Here is a 25297-nt window from a genome sequence, read left to right as displayed (position 1 = left end):
ATAATACTTACATCGTCCTCGGTGTGAAAGCTTTTCCTCGCTCTGCCACACACTCTTTTCTGCCTGGGAACCAAGCTGACCTTCATCCCAAGGGAAGACAGAGACGGACGGGTGAACGAGCAGGGCTGGGAGCTCGGCTTGCTAAGACCTATTGCAGATAACAGATTACCTTTAAAATGCAACTAACTACCCGTGCACTGGATGGTTGAACGCTTACCTCAGCAAACAACTACCAATACGACCACAAAAAGAAGACATAGTGAAACATTTCAAACATCAAGCAAACAAAAATAAATCAAAGCATGTACCCTTTGATGCACTACACTCACACGGTTTATCTTCCTCTTCATCACTTTGTTCAAGTAATCTGATCCTTTCTATTAATGTGTGACCTTACTATACTACATTAAATCATTCTTGGGGCCCTACTTGTGCTTCAAAAAGGTCAGAACTAAGCGCTCAATATAGAATATAGCCCATGTAAATTAATTTCTCTCTCGTCAGTCAACGTGAAAACTATCATTTCCTCTTTCAATTTAGAACTCCGTGTAATCGGATTACTTTACTTCCTATAGCAATGTGTACAAGTGTTCTTGTGAGTGTCCTTTAAAAAAATTCTACCGAATAGATTTACAGAAGTTCAAAGGGGTTGTCTCACAGCCCTCCTTTTGTCATATCATGAAACAGTTAGGTGTATAAAGCGTTAAGCAAGCCAGCACAACGGTGCAGTTATTCCACAGACTGTACTTCTAACAAGCACCACAGCTATCAAAGCTCTGAGCCTGAGATCAGCCGCTGTGTGAACTGCAGCCATTGCCACGGAAACGAGCGTTAAAACGCTTCAATAGGCTCAATAATAAAAAATAATAAAAAGAAGAAAAACAAGGGTCGCTCACGAGCGTTTCTGTTTATCACCAAAGCATATAGTCTAAGGAAGAAATGCGAACAGGGTCATTTTATAGTGGATATTCTTGTAAAGTCGCATTGGAAAGTATGTACGAGGCAACTGGGCTGGAAGTACTATCCCCAGTGTATCATATCGTTTATCCGCATTGACAGTCTTACTATGCGGATGTAAGTTACGATTAAAATAACCGGTTTTCAAAGTTAGTACATTAAAGCTTAGCTGAGGTCTTGATGTAAAATGTATGCCGACTTCAAGACTGTTTTATACTGTAGTTTACACCACAGTGGCTTTTGTATCCCGTATGTAAATGCTCCGAAAGCTAAGAAATCTCAAACTTCGCTCATTTTTTTATCGGGGATTGGCATCCTACAACGGAAGACTACGGGACTAGTCCCGAGGTAATTGAACTCGCGCGATCACTTCCCAACGGACCGCAGTGGTTGACAGCGGGTCAACTTTGCTGCCCTTCGCATTTTAGGATGAATTCAAACAGCAGCGCCCATTATTTGCTACTTTAAACAAACAGGGAGATAAATATTATAAGGTCGGGTGGGGGTCAGGTCATGAATTCAGTCTTCTGAAGATACCACCCACTTGTCCCCTACGACTACATCACAGCGGGGATGTTACCCGGTCATAACGAACACGTCGTAAAGTTCCGAAAATCGGAAGAATTCATACCTTTTACTTCTCCCGCAGTCACCGTAGCTTACTTTCTGCTGTCCCAGTTAAATCTATGCTCTGTCAACTGCAGAGGTTTTTGTAGGAAGAACGCTGGACAGTGTCCAGCCCCCTTTTGCTCGCTGGTGTGAAATTAGCTTCGCGAGTTTATAGCCTGGACAACAGTTCGTTTCCGGTCATTCATTTGGAGGAAAAAAGGACTTTAGCAAAGGTGTAGAGGGAACATTACAAACGCATATTACTCAGCATATTAAAAATACAAAAGTGTAGCTATAATCAATTTCAAATAAACTATGCAATGGTTTTAGTAGACAAAAAGTATGCTTTTATTGTTAAATAAATTAGATCACTTCCCGGTAATATTGTTTCTAATATATCTAACTTGGAGAAGCTCAGGACTGCGAGACGAAATCTCACCTTGCAGATCTCTGAGACTGGTGCAAGCACAGGTATGCAGACGCACTCACGGCATGATAAATTATTAAACTTTATACATCCTCGTTTAACCTTAATTTTTATTCATTTTTCTAATTTGTCGTGACCACATAACTCCTCTCAACCCAAAACCTTTGATATTAATGTCAACTTCCTATTCTTGAGCAAATATTCCATGTATCCTTTACAAAACTCTGTGCAAAACAAAAATAAGACACATGAATAAATAATGAAAACACTGTCTTTATGAATTATTATGAATACAACAAAATGCAAACTTGTTCAAATGTGAAGGAAGTACGACACCTTATTTCACCTTGCAGAGGCTGCTTTGACCTACACTTTGCTGACAGTTAGGAGTTCAGGCGTTCACTGATGTCCTTTTCATTCTGCACAGATCAGCTGAGAACGCTTCAATAGCATATTTCCTTTTATATGCAGAGGTTCTCCAGCATGCATCTGTTTGTTCTGTAAATGGGCTGAATAAACCTGAATTAATCACAGTGAATCAATGAAGAATACATTATACAAACCAACTCAACTTAGGCCAAAATTATAGTATTATTTAAAAAATATGCTAATAATCAGACTAAATACCCCAAACAGTCCATGAAATTGAGGACACTGAGTTTATGTCCTCAAAATTATGTCTCAAATGTTACAGGTTTTCAATAAGCCCCAAAAGGCTCAGCTATTTCTAATTCAGTTTGAAGGCTGGTCAAATTTAAAAAGTCTATAAATGGGATTGCTTTTAGATGTCAGCAAATACAAACTTTGAAACAACAGATTTGAAAGTATTCGTACTGTGTTGCAAGTATGCAGGATCCACACTACAAGGTAATTTTTATCACTGTAAACAAGTGGTTTAATTAATCTGTATTTGCATTATTCAGACAGAAAAGACTGAGATGGAAGTAATTTGAATCTGATCTTACTGTTTCTGAAATCCCAACTACAGCAATGCTAATAAACAACTGAACACTCGTGTCCTTGAATTTCTGCGAGGTGTAATTTTTAGGTTTCTTTAAACTATTCTGCCTTATGACAACTTGCAATACACAATTTTTTCATCACATACAATGCAATTTATTACTCTGAGGTATTGCTGCAAAGCAGATGTGAGCTATGTGGCATTCGTAGTGCTGCAAAGCTGGTGGCAAATTTTTATGATAGCTGCAACTGTATCGTACATCGTTTACATAGAGTAACGCAAATAAAGCATAACAACTATTAAACCACATGGTCGAGTTAGAATTCAATATTAGCTGAAAAGTGCATGTAAAAATATTATAAAAACATAAAAAAGGTCACACATTCACTAAATAATTAAACTACATCATGGTCCTGTAATAAAATGCTTTTTAAATAGTAAAGTTGCAGTGCAGATGGTCCAAAGGTTTATGGTTCGATCCCCAACTTCACAAGTGTATATGTCGAAGTATCCCTTGGCAAGATACTGCACACAGAGTCCCGCCAAAGTGTTCCTCAACTGTACTATATGCAAATCATTGAAGATTCACTCCACAGATCCATCCATCCATCCATTTTCTATTCCAGCTTAATCCAATTTAGGGTCGTATCCTATCCCAGCTGTCACTGGGTGAGAGGCAGGGCACACCCTGAACACCTGTCCACCACATAGAGACTAATGAGACACACAACCATGCACACTCACTCCTAGCTGCAATTCGGAAAAAGGCCCCAGCGGGGAATCAAACCCGTAACCCTCTTGCTGTGAGGCGATGGCACTAACCACCACACAACCGTGCAGCCCGCACTATGATATCTCCAATTTGAATTAAATCCACGTCTGTCATAGTTTAACATATTTGGGTAAGACGTTAAGCCTTGCAGAATCTGTTTTAGTGGTGTCATATCCATAAACAGAGCATGAAGCTCTGCCATCTTCGCAACAAAGGAAAAACACATCAAGACAGGCCCAAAGAAAGGACGAGCTGCTGCCTTGCACTTTTTTTCACCGCAAACCAGTCAAAGTAGACCGATCATTCTCAGAAGGGGGCCTTAAAGTGTCCAATTTGGAAAAGCATTTGAGAAAAAAATACATGTATTTGAAAAATGAAGCAAGTGAGCCTATTATAACTGTGTAAATGAGATTAATATGGAATCTATAGCTGCTTTTAGCCAAACCTAACTGAACCCGAATCACAGAGTTGTGCAATAGTTACTCAACACTGACCTGGAAAATATGAAAATAACCAGCTGTAACATGATGGATGGACACAATGTACCTGTTGCCACACGCTTTCCAACTCATACCTGAATAACATGTCAAATACTTTAAATAAGTTCTGCATAAAAAAAAAATCAACCTTTGAAACTAATGGAAGTAAACAAATGCCACATTGGATCGTGTGACACTGCTATGGCCCAATTTGAGTCTCCAGAGCCGGAAAGCCTTTGTCTGAGCACTGTGTGCTGTCTGAGTTACACCAAGCAGGCCCAGATCCAAACCCCGAACTGGCCCCTTGAAGATGAGATTGCCGACCCACATACCCTCGCTTCAAAAACATTTTCTCTCAACCCCTGAGTGTGCCATAGACTGCGCTCAAGAAAACACAAGTACTTTTCATGCTCTTGGCCTGAAATGATAGTACAAATTCTGTCTGTTTGCTTTTTCCATTGCCCTTATTACTGCTTTGTTTAGGGTACAAACTTGAGCAGCAACCTACTGTTATCAGGATCTAAAGGCTGATAAAATACCACACGGCTGAAGAACAAATGTTTATACTCAAATCACATAAAGATGTGGGAAATAGAGTTGTAAACCAAAACAGTGTTGAGATGTGTGACCCAAAGAGCAAATCCACAAACAACTAGGGCAAGACACAAAATACAGTTGGATTCAATCTTATGAAATCAGTTAAGGACATCTAGAGTAGTCATACAAGAGCAGGAGTGAGCATGACATTTACAGGCTAAATGTGGTGCTGCTCGTTGCTTTTTCTTTTCAGATTCCCCGGCGTTTTTCAAAGACACGACTCATTTAGTCACATTAACAGTGTGGCTTTATGGGATAAATCTGCCGCTTCCCCGCTCCGATCGAGACTGAGAATACCTCAATACTGACTACCATTCAAGTTTGTATTGGTGCTTTTGAAAAATACTGAACAGATGAGATCATTTGATCCTCTCACTTAATTCTACAGTGCTTTACTATTGTTTCTAGAGATATAAAAAAAAAACAGATATAAATCATGATATCATCACCATCCTATGGATTAGGTCACAGAATGGTCATTGAATGTGCAATCAGAGAAAATTTTTATGAACTTGAGTTACACTTTGCGTATTTTACAAATTTATTTTACAAATTTATAATCCAAAGAACCAATATGCTTTGATAATGTCTTGTTGATGAGAAAACGTTTCAATAATCTTGAATCATGAGTTAGTCCAGCTTAGAAACTTAGGAAGTTAAGCTGTGTTTTGAGCAGAGATGTCGGGTATCTTTAGCTCCAGGGACTTATTTTGAGGAACCAAAAAGTTTCTTTGAATTTCCACTGCGGTCTAAAGTTCTGCAAAGATAAGTAAAGCAGCTCAAATGAAGAGTGAAAAACACCAAAACTTTCTTCTTGCTGCTCTGAGGACACATTGTTCACAAAGTGTTCTTCAACAGCATTCACACAACTTCTGTTAATATGCCACCTTCCTAAAAGGCTGAGTGGAACTGTAGTATCCTTTATTTATGCTTTAGAGTAGAAAACTCTCTTTAACAGTGAGAATATTCATTTTCTATATATCTTAGTATCCCAGGATCCTTCTTTTCCTGGCTCAGCTGCAGCTTGCACTGTGCTCTCTGTCTCTGTCTCCCTGGATAAGATAATATTCATTATCCCTGAATAATAGTATCATATATGTAAAGCTCCTTTCCAAGGTCCAGCGCTGGTTTCAACTAAAGCAAACTGCTTGGGTGTAAAACAACAAAAGCACACCGCAGATATGAAACATTTTGGTCACCTTCCAGCTGTGGACTAAGTTACCATCACTGTTAAACAGAGCAGCTTACATTCACACAGTGGACAGGTCACGTCTGTCTCAAACCAATCTCCTGAGCGTCCACTGACCGTATAACTCCTGAAACTTTGATTCTCTGAGTAGGTGTGCAGCCCCTAAACCAGCATTGCTTGCTCATAACAGAATAATCCACAGTTTGTAATAATGCCAACCAGTATGAACACATGCAGTTCTGTAACAGTGCAGTTCAGTATTCCCTCTCAACCCTCTGAGCACATGTCTGATTCTGAATTGGTGTGTTGTAAGATCTGCGTTGGTACCATACTCACTCACAGTTTTTCTTGTTCTCATTGTACCTTTGCTATGTAAGTAAACATCCAAAGTCCTGCAAATTCTGGTATATGAGAAAAAGAGCACATTCCTGTCATCAAGGTTGACCTTCAGTACTCCCAGATAGTTTATGAAGGATGTAGCCCATAGTGCAGGATATCTCTCTGAGCTGCTGCGAAAGCTATAGAAACCGGACAGTCCAGTCAACAATAGCTCTGTGGGTCCACTGTAATCACACCATCCAGCACCCCCACCATTTGAGCATGCAGACTGGCATACGCTGATGATTGACCTCAACAGGGAGGGAGAAGAGGGGGAACAGGGGAAAAAACAAACTAATAAACAGGGATCTGAAACAGGAAGCAACAAATGACACAACAATGACGCTCAATCCATTATAAATGGAACAAAGCTGTCCCTGACATAGTTTCAAATAAGTTTCTTCCTCTTTGTACTCACTGGATAATCAACGGCCTCGTTCCATGCATGGAAATCTAGAAAAAATTTGAAAAACGTTTGAGTGAAGTTAGCAATACATGCCTACCTGCTTACAGTCAGGGAATCCTGTCCAAGTATTAACACCGATCTGCATCCTTCCCAAAGTGCTTCACGCAGGTCTTGTGTGGCTGTCCACGCTGCTCGTGCCAAAGCATTTTACAGATTACAAATTGATATATTCATAAATGTGTTTTACATATATATTGCATGTATAGCAATACTGTGGAAACTGTTAGAGGTCTTAGTGGCCCATTGCAAACCCTTAATCTACCTGGAGCTCCAGAAAGCCCTCTGAGCAGGGACTTCCTGAATGCCTTTGGACATTCAGGAAGTCGGATGAATGTCAAAGGATGAATGTCCTCTGAACTTATTTTTCACTTTGAACATGAAACATTGTTTTCACTGTGAAAAGTTCCTGAGCTGAAAATGGAGGTACAACAAACAAGGAAAAAAAAAACATTTCAGAGCTGTAAATATTTTCTCTAGATGATTAATAAGCAGATATGAGTGTGATTGAGTGTATGTGTTTAAATTGCTGCATGTACAGAATGAGTGGCATTTACACATTAAACATTTCCATATTTCCCATACTGCCCATGTCTACTACCCACCTGATTATGTGCCTCATGTTTCACATTTCCACAGAGCTAACAGATGATTTCAAGGCATTTTTAAACACACCATACATACTACATGTATAACTGAAACGTTAAAGGCCACTAAAATAAAAATACTGCACAATTAATGTCCCCCAAGTTGTCTCGTTCTCAAATCAAAACGAAGATGGCTATTAATTGAAGAACATCACAGCCATGCTCTGTGACCTCAGCGCACATGACAAAAGAAAAAAGAGCGAGCCGTCTCAGATTATGCTGCCCCACAGATACTGATGGGAGATGTAGTGTTGTCAGGTGATATTTGCCTGTTTGTTTTTGTCATACTTGCAAAGGCTGATCGGGGCCGGCTCATGTTTAGCAAACATTCTGCGTCCACAGCTCTGTGCAGATTTAACAACCCTCAGTGTGGGTCCTCTGAAACGTTTACTTCAGTTTCACTTTTTCTTTTCTTCAAGATACAACCACAATGCAGATATCAAGCTGTAACCAGCTTAAACTGTGACATTCTTTCAAGAAATTCATCTCTAAGTAAGAAGAATAAAGCATTCAACTTTGTCTGACCTGCACAAGAACTCGGACAGGGATGTCCAAATTCGGTCCTTGAATCAGATGTGTTGAAGCAGGAAAACATCTAAAACCTGCAGGACAGCAGTTCTTGAGGACCAGATTTGGACATCCCTGCTCTAGGACATATAAATCAAAGGCCCCAAAATGACTCAGAAGCATTCTCTCCAACACTTTCTCAAAGATACTGTAGGCTATTGACTTTCTGAAGGCAAAGTTAAGATGCATCTTTATTAATCACCAATTGAGGAAATTCACACAATACACAATAGCACAGAGGAATGCAATAATATCGAAGAAAGACATTTCCATGAGCATTTCTACATGGAAAAGTAAAAGAAGGAATCTAGAAATAAGAAAAACTGATTTGTTTGTGCCTGGAGAGACATCCGTTTCATTACTAATACTGCACAGCAGAGATGAATCTGAACACGGACTGTATCTGGATACTGATTTGACAAGTTGAAAGCGATGAATCTGACAGAGCTGCTCGAGCTAAAGTGCATATATCACTTACCAATACATCTTTAAGAAGACATTGAAATCAAAGTCACATGAACATGAACTTACACGAACAGAGAGAGAGCAGAAACACTACAGCTTTGGATGCTGTTATCGTGAAACAGCACTATCTAGTGGATCAGACTGATAAACGCCTAAATCCAGAGCTTCACGTGCAATTGCTCCTCAATACATTGGGTAATTGGGTATATGAAGCTTGATACACAAACACTGATGAGGGATTAATAGGACTGGTTTCTTCAGTGGGTGTTTTCCTTCACAGAAAGCTTCAGTATTCACAGCCATCAAGTGATGAGTGGCACCTCACGTTATTCTGGTTCAAACTTGTTGAGTGACAGCAGCCTTCAATCTTCCGGAGTGCAAAAACACTGCTAAAGGAAACTTGCGTGGATCCTCTGTGACAATGCAGCGGTTCAAATCAGCAGCTCTTTGCTGTTTATGTGGGTTTACAGCATGTCATCTCGTGCAAAATTCATTTTTCAACAAATGCCAGTTAAAAACCTGGAGGTGTACAATGCATTGACAAAAAGAAGAGGAAAGTGATTCGCAACCTGCGTCAGGCGCCATCCTTGAGGCGAGGTTATTCCATGTGGTTGAGAGTAAGTAAACCTTGACTTACTGAAGATTATTGCAGCGCACACACATACTGCTTTGAAGGCCTAGCTGAGGAAGAATCTAAAGTTTAGTTTTAGATTTTCTTACTTTTGCACAATACACATTTTATATGTAATGTTAAAATTTTATACTTGCAGTATTTTTTTCTCTTTTTTAAAGCAATCAATAGAAGCTTTCATTATAAACACTTATTGCTGGTGGCAGGAAGAACCTCCCGTATCTTTCTTCAGCCTCAAACTGATTACCCTCACTGCTATGAAGAGGATGGTCAGTGTTGCTCTTTATATGAACCAACTTGTGCAGCAGTCTTCTTTTAACACTCAGGCTCAGGGGCTCGACACAGAGCCAGCCTTCTTTATCAGTTTGCTCAGCTGAATTGTCATTAAATTGTCATCATCCACATTTTAATATCATAATGATTGCTTATCTGAGGGCTGCATATTATTCTTCAATTTGTAACTGAATCAACAACAATTAATACTATTGATTTTTAAGACTAAAGTTCAGATTAAAAAGAAGCTTGCACTTCCTGTCAGTGAGGGGCATCGATGCTCTGCGTGAAGTGTTCTCCGGTGTATAGGCCATGGTGCAGGGTATCATTCTGGACCGCAGCCCATGCCATCTGCAAGCTGGAGAAGCGAGCGGCCCAGTTGCCCTTGTGGTCAACTGTCACAACCCCACCAAGACCCCCCACTCTGGATTTCATGTGGGCCAGGCCCAAATCACTGGCAGCTTCTGCTGACTGACCTGAGTAGAAAAGAGAAAAGATACTATTACACAATGTAGTCTTACAGCACTCATCAATCAACCAGTCAGCCAGACCACCATCTCTGTGCTTTTGAACTTGAAGCAACACTTTATTTGATGTCATGTGGGCTGAGGTCACGTTTTCTCAAAGAGTGCCAGCTAGTCCAAATGAAATGAATGTCTCCATCATTCCTTACGTGTCTTCACAGGCTGGAAAGAGAAATGATGGAAAAAGAGATGCCCACAACTATCAGTGCTTTTCGGTTTACTAACTTATGCTTCCTCGTGACCTTTTTGTTTTGTGCCTGCATGCCAGTTAGTCATATTTTTGAGGATTATTTGCATTAATGAACGACTACAGTGCTTTCGGTCAATCCAAAATGTTAATAAACCTCAAACATGACCATTCAAGAAAGTAAAAGTGAGGTTTTGGCTTTCTGAGGAGAATATCTATATGTGCACAATTATTGGGCAACTATTTCTAACTAAATTAGAAACACACATTTCACCATCTCACTTTCCTTTTGTCATCTGAGAATTACAAACAAACAACTGAAAATGTTCAAATAAATATTTCTGACATTTAAAAAGAAATAAATCAATCACTGACCAATGTAGCCACCCTTCTTTTCAATAACAGCGATAAGCCTTCTGTACATGGAGTCTGTCAGTTTCTTGATCTGTTAACGATCAACTTTTTGTGAGGGAGCAACCAGAAACTGTAAATCTCCCATTTAAGAACTGCTAATGAGTTCTCAGTTGGGTTCAGGTCAGGGGTGTCATATTTTTCTCACCTTGAAGGCCTTTTCTGGCTTGGCACGCAGTGGAGTATTTGGATGCATGTGATGGAGTATTATTCTGCATGAAAATCTTTTTGAAATATGCAGACTTCTTCCTGTACCACTTGCTTGCTTGAAGAAAGTGTCTTTTAAAGTTGATTTTGAGTCCAACTTTAACCCAAAAAGGTCCAACCAGCTCATCTTTAAGAATACCAGCCCATACTAGTACCCCACCTCCACCTTGCTCTGCGTTTCAGCCTTTCTTTCCTTGGCCATGTCTCTGAGCACTGAACATCTTCTACTTCTAGGTACTCCAGGTAGGTTGCAGTTTTGGAATACGACAGCCCTGGAAGATAATGGGTTACTGGTAGCTTCACGCTTGGTTCTTCTCAAATCCTTGGCAGTTCATTTGCGTCTTTTTTTCTCAATACGTTTCTTGCGACCCCGTTGACTGTTTGCAACAAAACATTTGATGGTTCTGTGATCACGAGTCAGTTAAGTCTCTTTTTTTAGTCCATTTTGCCTGAGAAAAAGAAGCTGCCTAATAATTATGCACAACTTGATATAGGGTGTTGACCTCCTTAGGCCACAACCTCCTTCATTACACAGATACACATCACCTGCTATGGTTCAATCCATTAAGCATCAAGTTTATACAGCTTGGAATTAGAAAATAGGCATAAAAATGATGATATTGGCAACATACTCACTTGCCTAATAATTGTGCACACAGTGTAGTTCGTTTAATCAACCTAAAGTCTTATTCTACAGATATAGTTCAGCTTGCTTATTTTAGCCAACAAAGGCCACCTATTTTTTGGTTCACCAGCATTCATCGCTAACACTCAAATGACCCTTTCCTTATTTTCCAGTTATCAGTACTTTAAGGGGAATGTATTGGAATAATTAGGTCTTCAGTTAACTGGCACTAAACTATAAATCTATTCTTTGTTAAAACACTACTCTGTGTGTGTGTCTGTTACCTTGCTCCATGTGGAACAAGATGAGTCTGGCCAGTGTAACCTTCATGATGGTTTCTCCGTGTCCTGTAGTCGACACTGCTCCCGTCAGATTGTCAGCATAACCTCCGCTCCCTGACACACAAAATAACAACTCATGACATATTTGGAGTTATTGCTGTGTCCATATGATGCATGCAAGTTCAAGTGTCACTCTTCAGCTTTGATTAAGTTCCCAAAAACGTCTGACAAAATAGCCTCACTCTTCAGCCGCCCCACGAAGTTCACAAACTAGATGCCATCTGTGGCGGACTGTGATTTAGCATAGCAGCTCCACTGGAAACAGATCCTGTATGTGCAATGTAGCTGTAACAAATTGCACATCATGTGCATTTATGGGATTTTTTTTTCTTCCACAGAATATTTCAACTGATGGAAGTTCTGTATGATTTAATTGAGGAGATTGTCGTGTGGTATTCCCACTACAGAGGGAATCTATAGTGGAAATCCTACAGTTACACAGGAAGTCTCGATCAATCCTCACAGAAAACAATAAAAGGGGACAGGATATAAACAGCACTACAGCAGCTGCTTGTGGCGATAACACTTCACAACATGCGTCTGTGTCTTTGAGTGCATGTGTGTTTACGAGGCTGGGGGTCTTTGGGGTATTAGAGTATCTATAAGTCAAAGGCTCAATGCACCAACAGAATCTGTCTACTACATGTCTGTTGTTGTGATGAACTCGATGACTCTGTTTTATTTTTCACCTCTGATTACCAGTGTAATAATTTACAGCTGACAGATTCTCAATGTGCCATGTTTGTGTGTTGTCATGGCAACTCAAAGACGCAACGCTTCCTTCCTTCCTTCCTTCCTTCCTTCCTTCCTTCCTTCCTTCCTTCCTTCCTTCCTTCCTTCCTTCCTTCCTTCCTTCCTTCCTTCCTTCCTTCCTTCCTTCCTTCCTTCCTTCCTTCCTTCCTTCCTTCCTTCCTTCCTTCCTTCCTTCCATAGTCATCATTGATGTCCAGCTAACTGAAAGGCTTGCAGCGCTCTGGCCCAGAGGCCAGATCATTTGTTACAGCTCCTTTCCTTTTTGCAAACTTTGACACCTTGTCTTTGAACTGTCAGAAAATTCAGCAACAACGTCCACTGTTAAAAAAATAAAATCCACGACTGAGCTAAACTATTTTGAACATCATGAAGTAACATAAAGTATAGTCCTACACAGTCCTCGCAACAGCATTTGGTGAATAAAGGCAAACTGTTTCCCACTGTTTATTGTTCTCATACAACCTAAATCTGGCTGCTGAGTCATGACAGTATAATCAGTCATGTAACGATAGTGACAGATTAGACAGGCCTGACACACAGGCCAAACCCCTCTGCTGCTGTTTACTTAACTGGAGTATAATTTAACTGCTGTCACATCGGTGTATACTTATTCTCTTAAATCATAATTTGGGCTCTGGTACATTACTCTTCCAGCATTAGGTTATTAGTATTAGTCAGCCAGTGCTGTTTAAATAATAAATGAGAATTGCTAAGTACTTGGTGTCAACAGGAAGTCTTTAATAAATAAAGAAATATGCTCACTTTTTACTTAATGAAAATTTAAAATGAAAAAAGTGGGACAATGTAACGTGCCAACAACAGGAAAAGTTTATTGTTTATGAGCGCAGAGCTCTCGGTTGAAAATTAACTTCCTGTTCTTTGTTTACCAACTAAAGATAGACAGAAAACTTCTCCTGATCAAAGTTCACTAGGCTGGTGAGCACAGGGAGCAATCACTTAAAACCTTTAAGAAACCTTTTTTTGCTGATTGAGCAGAAGAAGCTACCTTTGTAAAATTCTGTCATTGCGAACTTCTGTGTGAGGACTGACCTATACAGGGGGTGTCACCCACCCGACCCTCCATCTTGTTCAACATTCCACCGGTGGAGGTTGCACACGCTACGTTGCCCTCACTATCAACTGCCACTGCGCCGACTGTGCCCATCTTCCCCCTACGCGAGAAAACAGAACAGCTGAGTGATGCCTGAAATGCCAAGTGTTAGTCTGAGGAACAGTAAATATAAAAATATATACAATTAAACGCAAGGAAGACTCTACAAAGGGAGAATGTCTTTAACCTCTTCTCATTCTAGTAAAATGTGCCTAAAAAATAAATCAACACGTTCAAGAGATTCTGCCAATTCAAACTTCAAAATCTTTAAGTTAGAGGAATGTGGATTTTGTCACAGGACATTGTGGATATAATATCGGGATTTTATTAGAGCTGGGCAAAAAAAGTGTGGATGAAGTGATCCCAGTAGAGTGCCTGTGTAGAAATCCCTCCGTTAGCTCTCCTATAGCCGCAAGTAGCCACATAACAGCACCTATGAGCTGTAGACCCACTGACTATCTCCATCTAGGGTGTCTGTCCAGCTTGTTTTCTCCATTGTTTACATTTGATCTTGCTGTGTCCCGCCTCATCCAGCACAGAATTGTGACGTCTGTCTCACTTCAGTAAAAGTCAGATGAAAGTTTTGCTTAAACATTGAATCTGGGACAAGCAAAGCTTCATACTATGAACACATGTGAGGTCAATTGTCAAATAAAAGACAATAAAATTTCAATAATAATCGTTTTTTTTTATGAACAAATATTCTGCTTCCCACCTGTCAAGAAAGCTTGTGTTTTCCACCTTTTGTTTGGCCATTTTTGGGGCATCAGGGCTGGCCTGATGCAGCTGGTAGCATGAGGTCGCTAATGAATGTCAACAGAGGAAGGGGGGCTTGTGTGTCCTGACTGATGCACTAACGCACCAGCAGACTATTCGGGAGTTTGTAGTATTAGCCGTGCAAGCGCTGTCTACCGGCGGGTCAAACAGCGGGCCTGAGTTTGACATCTACGGTTTAGAATGAGGTCGCTTTGAAAAACATCAGATATGTATCCGGTTTAGGACCACATATGAAAGTGGTCTGGGTCTGATTTGAAAAAAAAATCGGATTTGTGCAGTTCAGACTGTCATAAAAAAAAAATGTAAAAATCAGATATGGGTGACTTTTGCCTGCAGTGTGAACGTAGTCTTAGCCTGGTTTTCAGAAGCTCAATTTGGTACAATTAAATTGGACTAACATGTTCACATGGTTAGAATTAAAAAAGCCTTTGGATGCGAGGTGAAAATCCCTTCAAGTCCAATTACCTTTTTTCAAGCTGTGAGCATACCACAAGGACTAATGTCAACATACTCCTCTCTAACAAAGCAAAGTTATTTGAAGCAAATACTACTATACACCTCAAACAGAGTGTTCTGTCTCACATTTGGCATTCCACAGGGTTAGCATCGGGTACCAGGTTCTTTTTCCAGCGCATGCGAGAGTACTCGGTGATGAGGGACTCCTGGGGAACCTCGGGGACACCCATGGACCGAGCAAACTTACTGGCACCGTCTGCTGTCAGACATGCATGACTGGTCTAAAGAATGGAAGATTACATGCGTAAAACATTCTGTAGACGATTACAGAGCAGATTCATTCTTAGAATAAACTGTGAGCTTACTATTGAAACTACGCTTTCTGCTTTGTTTCTTCAGGGTGTACATAATGTTTTATTTTGGTAAATCACAAAATTCAGTATATTTGCGCTTCACAGTTGCATTAAACTGTGCTCTGCCTTAATATACTTGAATAAAAATGCATGCATTTTGAGGGGAGCATTGTGATGTGAAGACGTGCACAATTGTAGAAACAGATTGCGCCATCATCGAGCCTATGTACCTTCTCCATGACTAGTCTTGCCAGCTGAATGGGATAGGCTATATTACGGACGGCAGACACTGCACCGCTTGCCAGTGTTTTCCCATCCATCACAATGGCATCCATCTCCACCTCCCCACTGATGTTCAGCACTGAGCCACATCCTGGAACGAGACATTTTTGGAAATTATTTGGTTTGATTCTTGTCCCGGAGAAGCAAGAATCTGCGATGACTATTTTCATATTTAAAGAAAACTTGACAACATATGCTGATTTCCATGGCAGTGTGTTTTTTTTCACACATACAATTCTTTTAAACATGAGATACGCCTAAAATAACTGATGGTCACAAGCTTAAGCAATTACGTCACACTCTATCTTTCCTTTAAAGACCTTTTATGTATGTTGTACATACGACAACCAATGTCGTAAAAGTAGAAGGAACAGTGAGAGCCAAACACGGGAATGAGTTTGCTCTGTCATACCTTTAATAGAAGTTCAATTCAAACAATCAAGTTCAACTGAACTTTTATCTTCATTCATTTCGAACAGGGAAAATCAAAAAGCACTTCCACACAGATTTGGTTACAGCTCACTCACGCTTCTGTTTGGCTGATGGTTGGACAGCTCAAACTGCTGCTGTCCCTCTCTACTCATTGGACATAGATCAGAGGGAAACAGTCAGTGATTGCACCTTCGCCTATATGTGACTGTTTAAAGGAGTCTGCTCAAAATGTGGCCCATTAGTTCCAAAACGCTTATTTGAGAAAAAAAGCCAAATCTAGAGAGAAAATGCATACATAGAGAACTCTATTTAAAGACGGCATTGCAGTTACACAGGTATATACACATATCCTATGTACAAACTGATAATGCTGATGAAAGTAAATTAGTTATTTTTCGGGACCATTAGTATTGCCTTAATCTAATATCTCCTTTTAAATGACCTGCATTGAAGGAAGGGTTGTTCTCCAACTGGGTCACAGCCTCAACAACAGCATCCATACTGCTGCCCCCTCCCTGGAGGACGAGGTACCCTGACCGTGCTGCCGAGCACACACCCGACGTGGACTTCTCTGACCGCTCCTTTGGGATATGGCCAGCTCCTCCATGGACCACCACAACCGGCAACATGTCAATCACCTGAGAAAGAAACTTAATTAGCCTGATTCAAATACTGTTTAGTAAGTCTTTTAGGGCAGAAAAAGGTTTGATTTCTTCTAAAGCAATTTGCTTGTGCGTGTGAGGTTGCAGGCCATATAGTCATAAGAGGTACTTGAACAGACTACATATAGCAAAAAAATCCAAATGTCATATAAAATGTCAGACAGCCCATATCTACTTCCTGAGTAGCACCGAGTTGCAACACCACAGATTAAAAAACTGAAACGCTGAACTTCCTCTGGCTGAAACACAACTTTCTCAGTGGAATGACAGATTTTTTTCAGAATTCAAACTATGGCTGTAAGTTGTTATTTCTGAAAAACTAAATTAAATTAAAAAAATATTTATAAGTAAATATAAATACGCGGCATTAATTAAAAGCAGATACCATAAACTAACGCTGCAACTCTCTCTGCCCATGAAAATAGATTCGGCACTCTTCAGAAGTAAGCACAAAACAAATTCTAAAAAAATAGTTCTTTAGAAAGTGCACGTGACTCTACTGTTCAACTGGAACTCTCTCGCGTGCTGGCGCGTGAGGAAATGAAAACAGTCCCCCTACCGAGCAAGATGGGTAGCTCGGTCAGCAGGGAGCTGAAGAAGAGCTGACGTCACTCCGCTGTGCCGCTCAGATTGCTTTTTCGTTTTCGAATCATGGGCAGGACTTTACGGGCAGACCATGAAAACGAAAAAGCAATAATGTGCACTCTTGAAGAAGAAAATTAAAATGCAAATAGGATGATTGTTTACTAATTTCATTTATGAGTCAAATAATGCCGCCACATTCTTAAAATGAAAAAGCATTTCTGCAAATGCATTTTAATTTGAATTATGGTCAAGATTCGCTTCCATACACACGCTTGACTGTGCTGTTTATTTAAGCTCCAGAACAAGTAAAACTCATTCAATATGACTGACGACACCAAACACAAAACGTCATCAAACATTGCGGCCACTTAAAGGGGCCAAGACCACGAAACAGTTATTATCACTCTATTGGATGTGAAATATGCTGCTTTTGAAGATGTTGGTGAATTATGTACATCACAGTCACTACGCCTGGATGAGCTAGCTTGATTAAAAGCAAGCAGTTTGGCTGCAGAGGGTGTATGTAGCTCACACAACAAAGTATATCACACAACAACCACTTGGTGAGCTGCTGGGTCAGCCCAGACTTTAGCACGTGACAACGCTGGGCTGACCTACAAACAGCAGCTTGTTTCTCATATCGGAGTTGGTTAGAAATGGTTCCATAATTAAAGGCAAACCCCCCCCCCCCCCCCCAAAAAAAAAAAAAAAAACTACGTTTGTATATCAACCCATGTACGGCTTTTTCTAAACTCCTGACGAGTGGTCCATTCGATTACTTTTTAACGAAAAATGAACGATATTCATCATAATATTAGCTCTCCGACTGTCACAATTATCAATGGCATAACTATTAGAAGATGAGACAATAAAACTAGCAAACCATGTATAGCAAGAATGCAGACAAAAAATAAGATACAAACAACCGACGTCTTTCTCACCGACCAAAATATCACTCGAGGACTTGTGAAGTTAACATTTAGCAACAGTACACCCAAGCTGTAACAATGACACTTTCAAAATAAAGTTCCACAGTAAACCTAAGACCGCATACTATTTTAATTAGCTTAAACTATCTTAAATAGTGTATTTAAAAAAAACAACAATTAGTTAATGTGTTTCAGTATAATTTCCAACTGTGGCTAATTTATGTAACTTTAGATTTGATATGTCACTATTAGTAGTTCCATCCATCTAGTATCTATACCCACTTATTCCAATTTAGGGTTGCTGGGGGCCCTCAAACCTACCCCAGCTGTCATTGGGCAAGAGGTGGGGTACACCCTGGACAGGTCACCAGTCTATCACAGGGCCACACAGAGACAACCGAGAAACACAGCCATGGATGCTTTAACTCACTCCAAGGGACAATTTGGAGTCACCAGTTAACCTCACATGCATGTTTTTTGGACAGTGGGAGGAAGTTGGAGTACCCGGAGAGAACCCACGAATACATGGGAAGAACATGCAAACTCCACACAGAAAGGCCCCAGCTGGGTATTTAACCTCAAACTCTCTTGCTGTGAGGTGATGGTGCTAACCACCACAATCCATGCAGTTAGTTCATGACAAGTTAGTCAGTTGTTTGGCACAGGAAGATTTGTGATCTTGTTTATTTGTTATCCATGAAGCAATAGTGATGTCCTCTCTCCAAAACCTGATTGACTTTTATTTTGAAGTCAAATTTGGCTAATTTCCCTTCATGTTTCGGTTTACTTCATGTAATCCATTCCCATGTAAAATAACTGACCTAAAACACTGTCTAAAAAGGTAAAACTTATGTAATAATGAGAAAAAAAATCAGAAAATGTTGTGAGGAAAGGTTTTCTTCAGAAGTGGGCTCTTGTCAATCAAAGTAGGAGTTTTTTTTCTATAAGTTGGCGCTCTTTAAAACATGATTGAGTAGAATCACTTGTTGCTATAGCTTCTCACTACACAGAGACTGATCCTTTCAAGAAAAGATAAACAAACAAAGACAACAAAAAAGTTGAGAAGAAGGAGAAGTCCTCTAATATGTCTATGCAAACCTATTTAGAGGATACAACTATACATTTTATGCAGTGGTTAAGGCAGACTTGTACAAATTATTTGCACGGTAACAAATTGAAATATAAATTTCTGACATAATCGGTTTTGCTGTGTCGGAGCAGGGCTTGTTTACATCTCAAGTAAGCTAGCTGTAGAACAGCATTGCGCAGCACAGTGTCTCACCTTCTCTCTTTGTTCTCACGCTGCATCTTGGTACAGCCAAATTTACAATGAAGCTGTTCTCATTCACATATGTTTTCGAGGACCATTCATTTGAGTTGACGAAAACATCTGTAAAGTAATTTTGGATATATGAACATGTACAATGATCCCTTAGAGAAACAGCTATAAGTGGCAGATGGTCTCTGCTCCTCCACTTCCTGTCACCCCTGTAGCACTGCATCTGCAGCAGCAGCCTGCCTGCTACAGGCTGCTTCATTCTTACTTGAACGTAAGACGCACACACACAGCAATAAACTAGATCCTGCACTCACAGGGGAACTTCAGCCAATCTCTTGGCAATGAAGAATCCAGGGTTTGTCCTACAAGTCACTAGATTTGTTGCAGCACCTCAGCACTAGCAGCAGTTCTCTTAACAACACATGCAAGCTTCAAGTCTAACTAGCCAATCCCATCTTGCGATTGAAGAACGCTGACTAGTTGGAAAAACTCCTACTTTGATTGTGAAACATCCTCTTCTGATCTGCAGAGAACGCTATGTTAACGTTATGAAGGCTACAGCTCAATGAGCTGACCATGGTGCTGAAATAAAAGTGGTAATGCAGCTAAGTTCATTAGGTTTCACTTTAAATTTAAAGGGACACAGTCAGGCCAAAACTATTATAATTTACATGGAAATGTGTTGAGACCTCATGGACCTTGACAAACGACATACACTTTAGAGTACAAACAAAGCATGCAAACATAGACCTTTAAAACATATTTGTTTAAAAATTTCATTATTGTTACATAATGGGGTATGTCTTATTAAATCTGTGGGATTATCACCTCTCATCTGTGGGTTAGTTTTCTGAATTTTAAAAAAAAAATGTCATAATCCTATGACAGAAGATGTGGGCTGTAATTAAAATGTTGCACACCAACATACTGCAAATGTCACCCTATAGCTATGCACATGGTTATATGGTAAACCTCAGGGTCCCTTCAGATTATTTTTCTGCATGAGGAAATAAAGTGTGTGGAGATTGCTGAGAGGATGGAGAGAAAGGACAGAGGAAAGGAAAAGAGGAAGAGAGAGGTGGGAGGAAGGAGAAAAAAGGGGGATCCGCGTCATTCCAGCACGCAATGATTGGTGGGAGAAAGGAGAAGGGGAGGAGAGTCCATGCACTCTTATTGCAAGGGGTTTCACACAATACTAGAAAATGGTCCTTTGGTCCACATCTATTTGATGTATACATTTCAAATATTTATCTAATATTATCACTAAATTCTCTCAAACCATTTCCTTTTTTTGTATTGGAAAATTTAATCTAAATGTTGCCATATATTGTTCCTTGAAACACTGGAATAATGCTTAAATAGAAAGAGGATAAAGGCACCTCATGAAAGCATCAGAAAAGAATGAATGGATAAATAGGCTTTTTTTTTACGTGTTTGGTTTGATAATATAATCTCAAATTTCTTAAATGTGTAGGATTTTGTGACATCACCAAAGTTGCCGGCTATAACAGGCTCAATTTCTCCATGCTTCATCCTTCTCTCAAGATTGCAGAAACTGTGAATGTCACAAAAAATGTGAAAGGCCAGCTCCAGAGCCTTTGTTTGGTTTGTCCATTCTGGGTTTCTGTAGAAACTCAATGGTGCAAAATGGACTGCAGAAGGGGGTCCTGTGCTATCTTTAGATATAAAAAGCTTACTCTTAGGTGACAAAAACACAAATTGGTTATTTCCATGCATTTCAACACTGAGAAAATCTCCCTTTGCAACTTTGATTTATAACTTTGTAACTTTAAGATAGCTTACATTTATTTTTTGAATTAGGTGAACAATTATGGTTTGTTAGAATCTTATTTCAAAGCCATTAAAGGTCCAATATATGACCTAAAGAAAACCACTGGGTGTCACACCAGAGCCACAGAATCAGAGCAAAACCAAGTGAAAGCTAAAATCATGTGGCTCCAGTGATATTTTTGGGGTAAGCTATCCAAGAGCTTTCCATGGTTTAATAATTCATTGGTCTACTTGTACCCTTTCAATGAAGCACTGTACACGTGTGGATAACAACAATCATTTCGACAGACATGGCAGCCATGTCTGCCATGAGCTAGTTTTAACTTGGAACCATTCAAGAACCTTTTCAAGAGCAGTGTGGACAATGTGAAGGCAGCTGCAATACGATTTGAAATATCCAATGTTAAACAAATAAGAGTAATATGACTTATCCATTGATAAAACCAATTTTAATGGGTAACTACTTCAATGAACAATAAAATACTCAAATCAAGGAATGTATTATATTCACACGGTGGCGAATATATATATCGATAGAGATATATTTAAAGCTAATTTAGCCTAAATTTGGAGAAAACCCCTTGAGGTTGCAACATAAGGCACAAAAAGCTAATAAAGAAGTTTGAAATGCAACTCTACAAATAATTCAGTTAAACATATTTATATGGGTCTGAAAAAATGAGGAAAGATTTAGAGGGAAATTATTAAATAAGAGAATGATTCTTGTTATGATTTGGTTTTACGACTTATCATGGTCCCAAACCCACAATTCACAAAGAACCATTTATTTTCTGTGTGTGCCACAGACCGCCATGAGCGCGCATCTTAACAGCGAGTGGAGCCCCCATTCTCAAATGAGGGCTGCGCGCTCTCGCGGCACGAAAAGTGAACGCGCTTGAGGGGCTGCGGTCCCATTGACGGTTTCGTCTCCCTGACAGCAGCATCAGCATCAGCAGTGGCGCTGGAAAACAAGAAGTTACCGCCTCGCCCTGCAGCCATAAAGCCAGCGCACCGGACCGAACGCAGTCCCCAGCCGCCTTCAGGGAGCCCTCCTTTCTGCCTGGCCAGAAGGACGGAACCGAGATCCCCCTCCTGTGTGCCATCATCCGGACTGACCGCCGGATATATGGGCTCCCCGTAAAACGGAGGTGGTGGAGGGGAGAGGCGGGTGGGTGGGTGGGGGGTGGGGGGAGAAGACAGCGGAGCAGCAAGAGGGAGGAGAGGCTGAAAACGGCAACCAGGAACCGAAGCGCTTCGGCCACAGTCACCACTACTACTACCACAGCTAGCAACGACAACGCTGCCGCCGCCGCCGCCCCCGCCACCCTGGGTGCCCCCCGCCACCGTCATGGGAACTCCGCATCAGTCGCTCCAACCGCTGCTTCATCTGTGGGCCATGTCGTGATCCGTGGGCACCGCCACCGGGTTTTCTATCCGTGATCCCGACCGAGGCGAGGAGGAAGAGAAGAACAGTGGTGGTGGCAGGGAAGATGTTCGCCTCAGTGGGCCCTCGGGGCGGCCCGCGCCCGTCCGTGGCCCCGGCCATCCCGGAGCCGGACCTCAGCCATCTGACTGAGGAGGAGAGGAAGATCATCATGGCTGTGTTGGCTCGGCAACGGGAGGAGGAGGCAAAGGAGGAGGCCATGTTAAAGTAAGCGAGGGAAAAGAGCAAGATATAATGTGTGTGTGCATGTGTGTGTAAGAGTGTGTGAAGGAGAGAGACCGGGCCTGGGCTAATTCCATTCTGAAGAAGTCCTAAGATCTCCTAGATATGAAATGCTCATCAGGACTTCTGCCCTTCCACATCATACCTTACCAAACATGCGTGTGTTTGTGTGCATCTATATAGCATACTGCTGAAACCTCCCCACAAAACTTACTAAATCAGAGGTCCATATAGGCTACATCTCTGTGTGGAAGGAATCACGCATAAGGCAAAAGAGTTCACATCCAGTTCACAGATTTTTGCATCTCCTAAGAGAGGCCCAGTGGGTGAATACTGGGACAGGTGTAACTTGCTCAGAAGAGAGATACTCGGAACGGTGGGAGGGTCGAGGGGTGTGTCACCATGGCTCATCACTGTACGCCAGAGATGAAAAACAAGACCAAAAATTCTCACCTGTACTTCTCTACGGAATATCATCACTGTCACACAGACCAGGCGCCTGGCTCAGTCACAGTAGCGAGTATTTGTGGTTTACCTGAAGTATTTCACCGCAAGATGCTGCGGGAAACTGCAAAAGAGTGAGTGAAGGCTGGCACAGAGAATAGTAAAAGTAAAACCCTCCCTGTTGGCTTTTATCTGTGCAGCATCCATCTCAACAGCTGCTGTTCTCAGCTCTGGGGTGCGGTTGAGCCTTTCCTAGCCTTATGCACTGTATGTAGGCCAGTGCTCTTGCAACAGACACATGGGCTGTTATAGAAACAGTAGGCCTGTAGCAGGGGAGGAAAAGGTGTCAGTGTTTCTTATTTTAATAACAGAGTGGCTTATATTCACTGTGTGCATCCTCCTCCTCCTCCGCTATACCACCGTCACATATAAATGTAGAAAAGTCTCCAGATTTCTTTGCCGCTGTGATCGGTGCAGAGATTAACCCCTGTCCATCCCCTTTTCCTCCAGGACCAGAAAATGCATCAAGTTGAAACAATGCCTTCCTCAGGTTTTTTGCATGGTTTGCATGGAAGCTGCATGCTCTGACAAACAGATAGAAAGATAGAACGACCCACCTAAGCGAGGCGCTCCTCAAGGTCTACGTCCCTGTTCTATTTTAAGAACTCTGTGCAGACTGATGGCCCAGCACTGGAACGGAAGATCGATTCATTGCATCTAAAGAAGGAAATGTCCAATATATAGCTCCGGCTCTAAGTGGCTATGCATCATTTAAAGTAATGTATCAAAGAGCCATGAATTCAGTCATGTCATAGTGTAGCAGCTGTGAATAAGGCAGGATGTCAGCACATACATGTCCTAACCCATATTGGCTTCTGCACTGTTTCCTCTCAACATTGCTTAGCTGGAGATCACTCTGTCAAAGCAGTGTCCGTGTGTGTGCAGTGTGTGATTTGCGTTTAGGTCTGCATTGAATAGATGTACTGGTTGACTAATAAATGCATCCTGAGTGTAGTAGGATACAGGAGTAGGGTAGTGTGGGTTGTAATGTAGAGATGCAGAAAATGTACTCAGCCTTTTAGCTGTTTCAGATTTAGAACACTAGCATCAGTTTATTTGTTGTCAAAGAATAGAGTTATTGTAACATTGTGCAAACATTGCTTTCTTCTAAATCTCTCTTCTAAAATAGAAAAGTGATACAAACAAAGCATGGTAAATATGACAAAGCTGCAGTGATTAGTGAGTGATAATCCCCACCTAACAACAGCCACAAAAAGTTAGAAAAGTGTGTGTTTTGGTTGTGTTTTTAGCAGGTGGGACAGTGTTCCTCAGGGAAACCAGAAAAGTGCATGGTCTACATTCAGTACATACAGGGGAGGGATGACTTTCTGAGAAATATTAATTATGTGTCCTTTAAACTAATGGTTATTTCTATTTCACGTAGCATAGAAATGACTTTAAAAAATCACCATGTAAACTTCATGTCGTTTTTATGAACACGTGGCCATTCGTTCACTCCAAACAGTTTGTTGCCTGACCCCTCGCTCTGTTTATGTGTGGTCTGTGTGACCTCCTTGCTCTTTTTTTAAAATGTGTTAGCCGTCCCCGACCTTCCAATGACTGCATAACCTATATTTGAAATGAAAATACGTCACCGCTTTGCGTGGAACTGATAGGTGTTTCACAGTAACACGAAGCCTGGGAATTGCTCCAACACACAAAATGACTGATCACGAATGAATGATTGCAAATGATGAGTAATCAATGGACTAATTTCATCAGGTGAGAATCGGTGGTGACTCCACGATTGGTTGTCCACAGTAATTACAAACTAAGACAACAAAGCTACTCATTTTGGAAGCAATGCTGGCAGACTTCTGTTGACATTATTCTACTTTATTCACAACATAACGTTAGTAATTGTTGTGGGCCACTTTTGAAATCAATCAGAGCCTCATTCCTATTATTTAGTAATAACATGTAATACTGTGAAGTGAATGGCTTTTTTTTAAACCTTTGAAACAGTAGTGTTAGTGGGTCTATTTTTACTAGAAAGGGAGTATTCTT

At 40.8% G+C, this 25297-nt stretch overlaps 3 protein-coding genes across 13 annotated transcripts in view; 1 reads left to right on the top strand and 2 right to left on the bottom strand.

Moving 5' to 3' along the window:
* Positions 1-25297, bottom strand: part of LOC140313410 (uncharacterized) — a 435793-nt gene that overhangs the window by 45230 nt on the left and 365266 nt on the right. For 2 of the 3 annotated variants that reach the window (XR_011917041.1, XM_072391503.1), the window contains exons 1-2: positions 1589-1699; positions 12-148 (exon numbers count right to left, since the gene is read on the bottom strand). The exons of the other annotated variant lie outside the window; for it this stretch is intronic. The gene's annotated coding sequence lies outside the window, so the exon portion shown is untranslated. Of the gene's footprint in view, positions 1-11; positions 149-1588; positions 1700-25297 lie in introns of those variants that run through there. 3 annotated transcript variants of the gene reach the window in all.
* Positions 8225-18105, bottom strand: asrgl1 (asparaginase and isoaspartyl peptidase 1). 2 transcript variants are annotated; one of them, XM_072391501.1, is made up of 7 exons: positions 18067-18105; positions 16317-16512; positions 15391-15533; positions 14934-15088; positions 13514-13635; positions 11654-11764; positions 8225-9891 (listed from the first exon to the last, which is right to left on the bottom strand). In XM_072391501.1, the coding sequence occupies exons 2-7, from the start codon at positions 16501-16503 to the stop codon at positions 9677-9679; spliced, it is 933 nt and encodes a 310-aa protein (XP_072247602.1). In that variant the 5' UTR covers positions 16504-16512; positions 18067-18105; the 3' UTR covers positions 8225-9676. The 2 variants fall into 2 exon arrangements, with proteins under 2 accessions (XP_072247602.1, XP_072247603.1); XM_072391502.1 differs by having other exon boundaries at positions 18063-18085.
* The window catches only part of rims1a (regulating synaptic membrane exocytosis 1a), a 113587-nt gene continuing 110588 nt past the window's right edge, over positions 22299-25297 (top strand). For all 8 annotated transcript variants that reach the window (XM_072391495.1, XM_072391500.1, XM_072391496.1 and 5 more), the window contains exon 1: positions 22299-22771. In XM_072391495.1, coding sequence (XP_072247596.1) covers positions 22611-22771 — 161 coding nt within the window. In that variant the 5' untranslated portion in view covers positions 22299-22610. The remainder of the gene's footprint in view (positions 22772-25297) is intronic.

Source organism: Leuresthes tenuis, unplaced genomic scaffold (assembly GCF_036924035.1).
Source record: "Leuresthes tenuis unplaced genomic scaffold, fLeuTen1.0.hap1 SCAF_8, whole genome shotgun sequence".
Lineage (NCBI taxonomy): Eukaryota > Metazoa > Chordata > Actinopteri > Atheriniformes > Atherinopsidae > Leuresthes > Leuresthes tenuis.
Note: the sequence above shows the minus strand (reverse complement) of the source record. Positions and strands in the feature narration are given on the sequence as shown.

Bases quoted from the DNA above. Each gene is read 5' to 3' on its own strand.
- asrgl1 (XM_072391501.1), bottom strand. From the start codon at position 16,503: ATGTTGCCGGTTGTGGTGGTCCATGGAGGAGCTGGCCATATCCCAAAG. The intron at 15,089-15,390 runs GTACATAGGCTC...TCCATTCTTTAG, and splicing joins CAAGACTAGTCATGGAGAAG to ACCAGTCATGCATGTCTGAC. The intron at 11,765-13,513 runs GTCAGTCCTCAC...TTTGTGTGTCAG, and splicing joins GGGTGACACCCCCTGTATAG to GGAGCGGAGGTTATGCTGAC.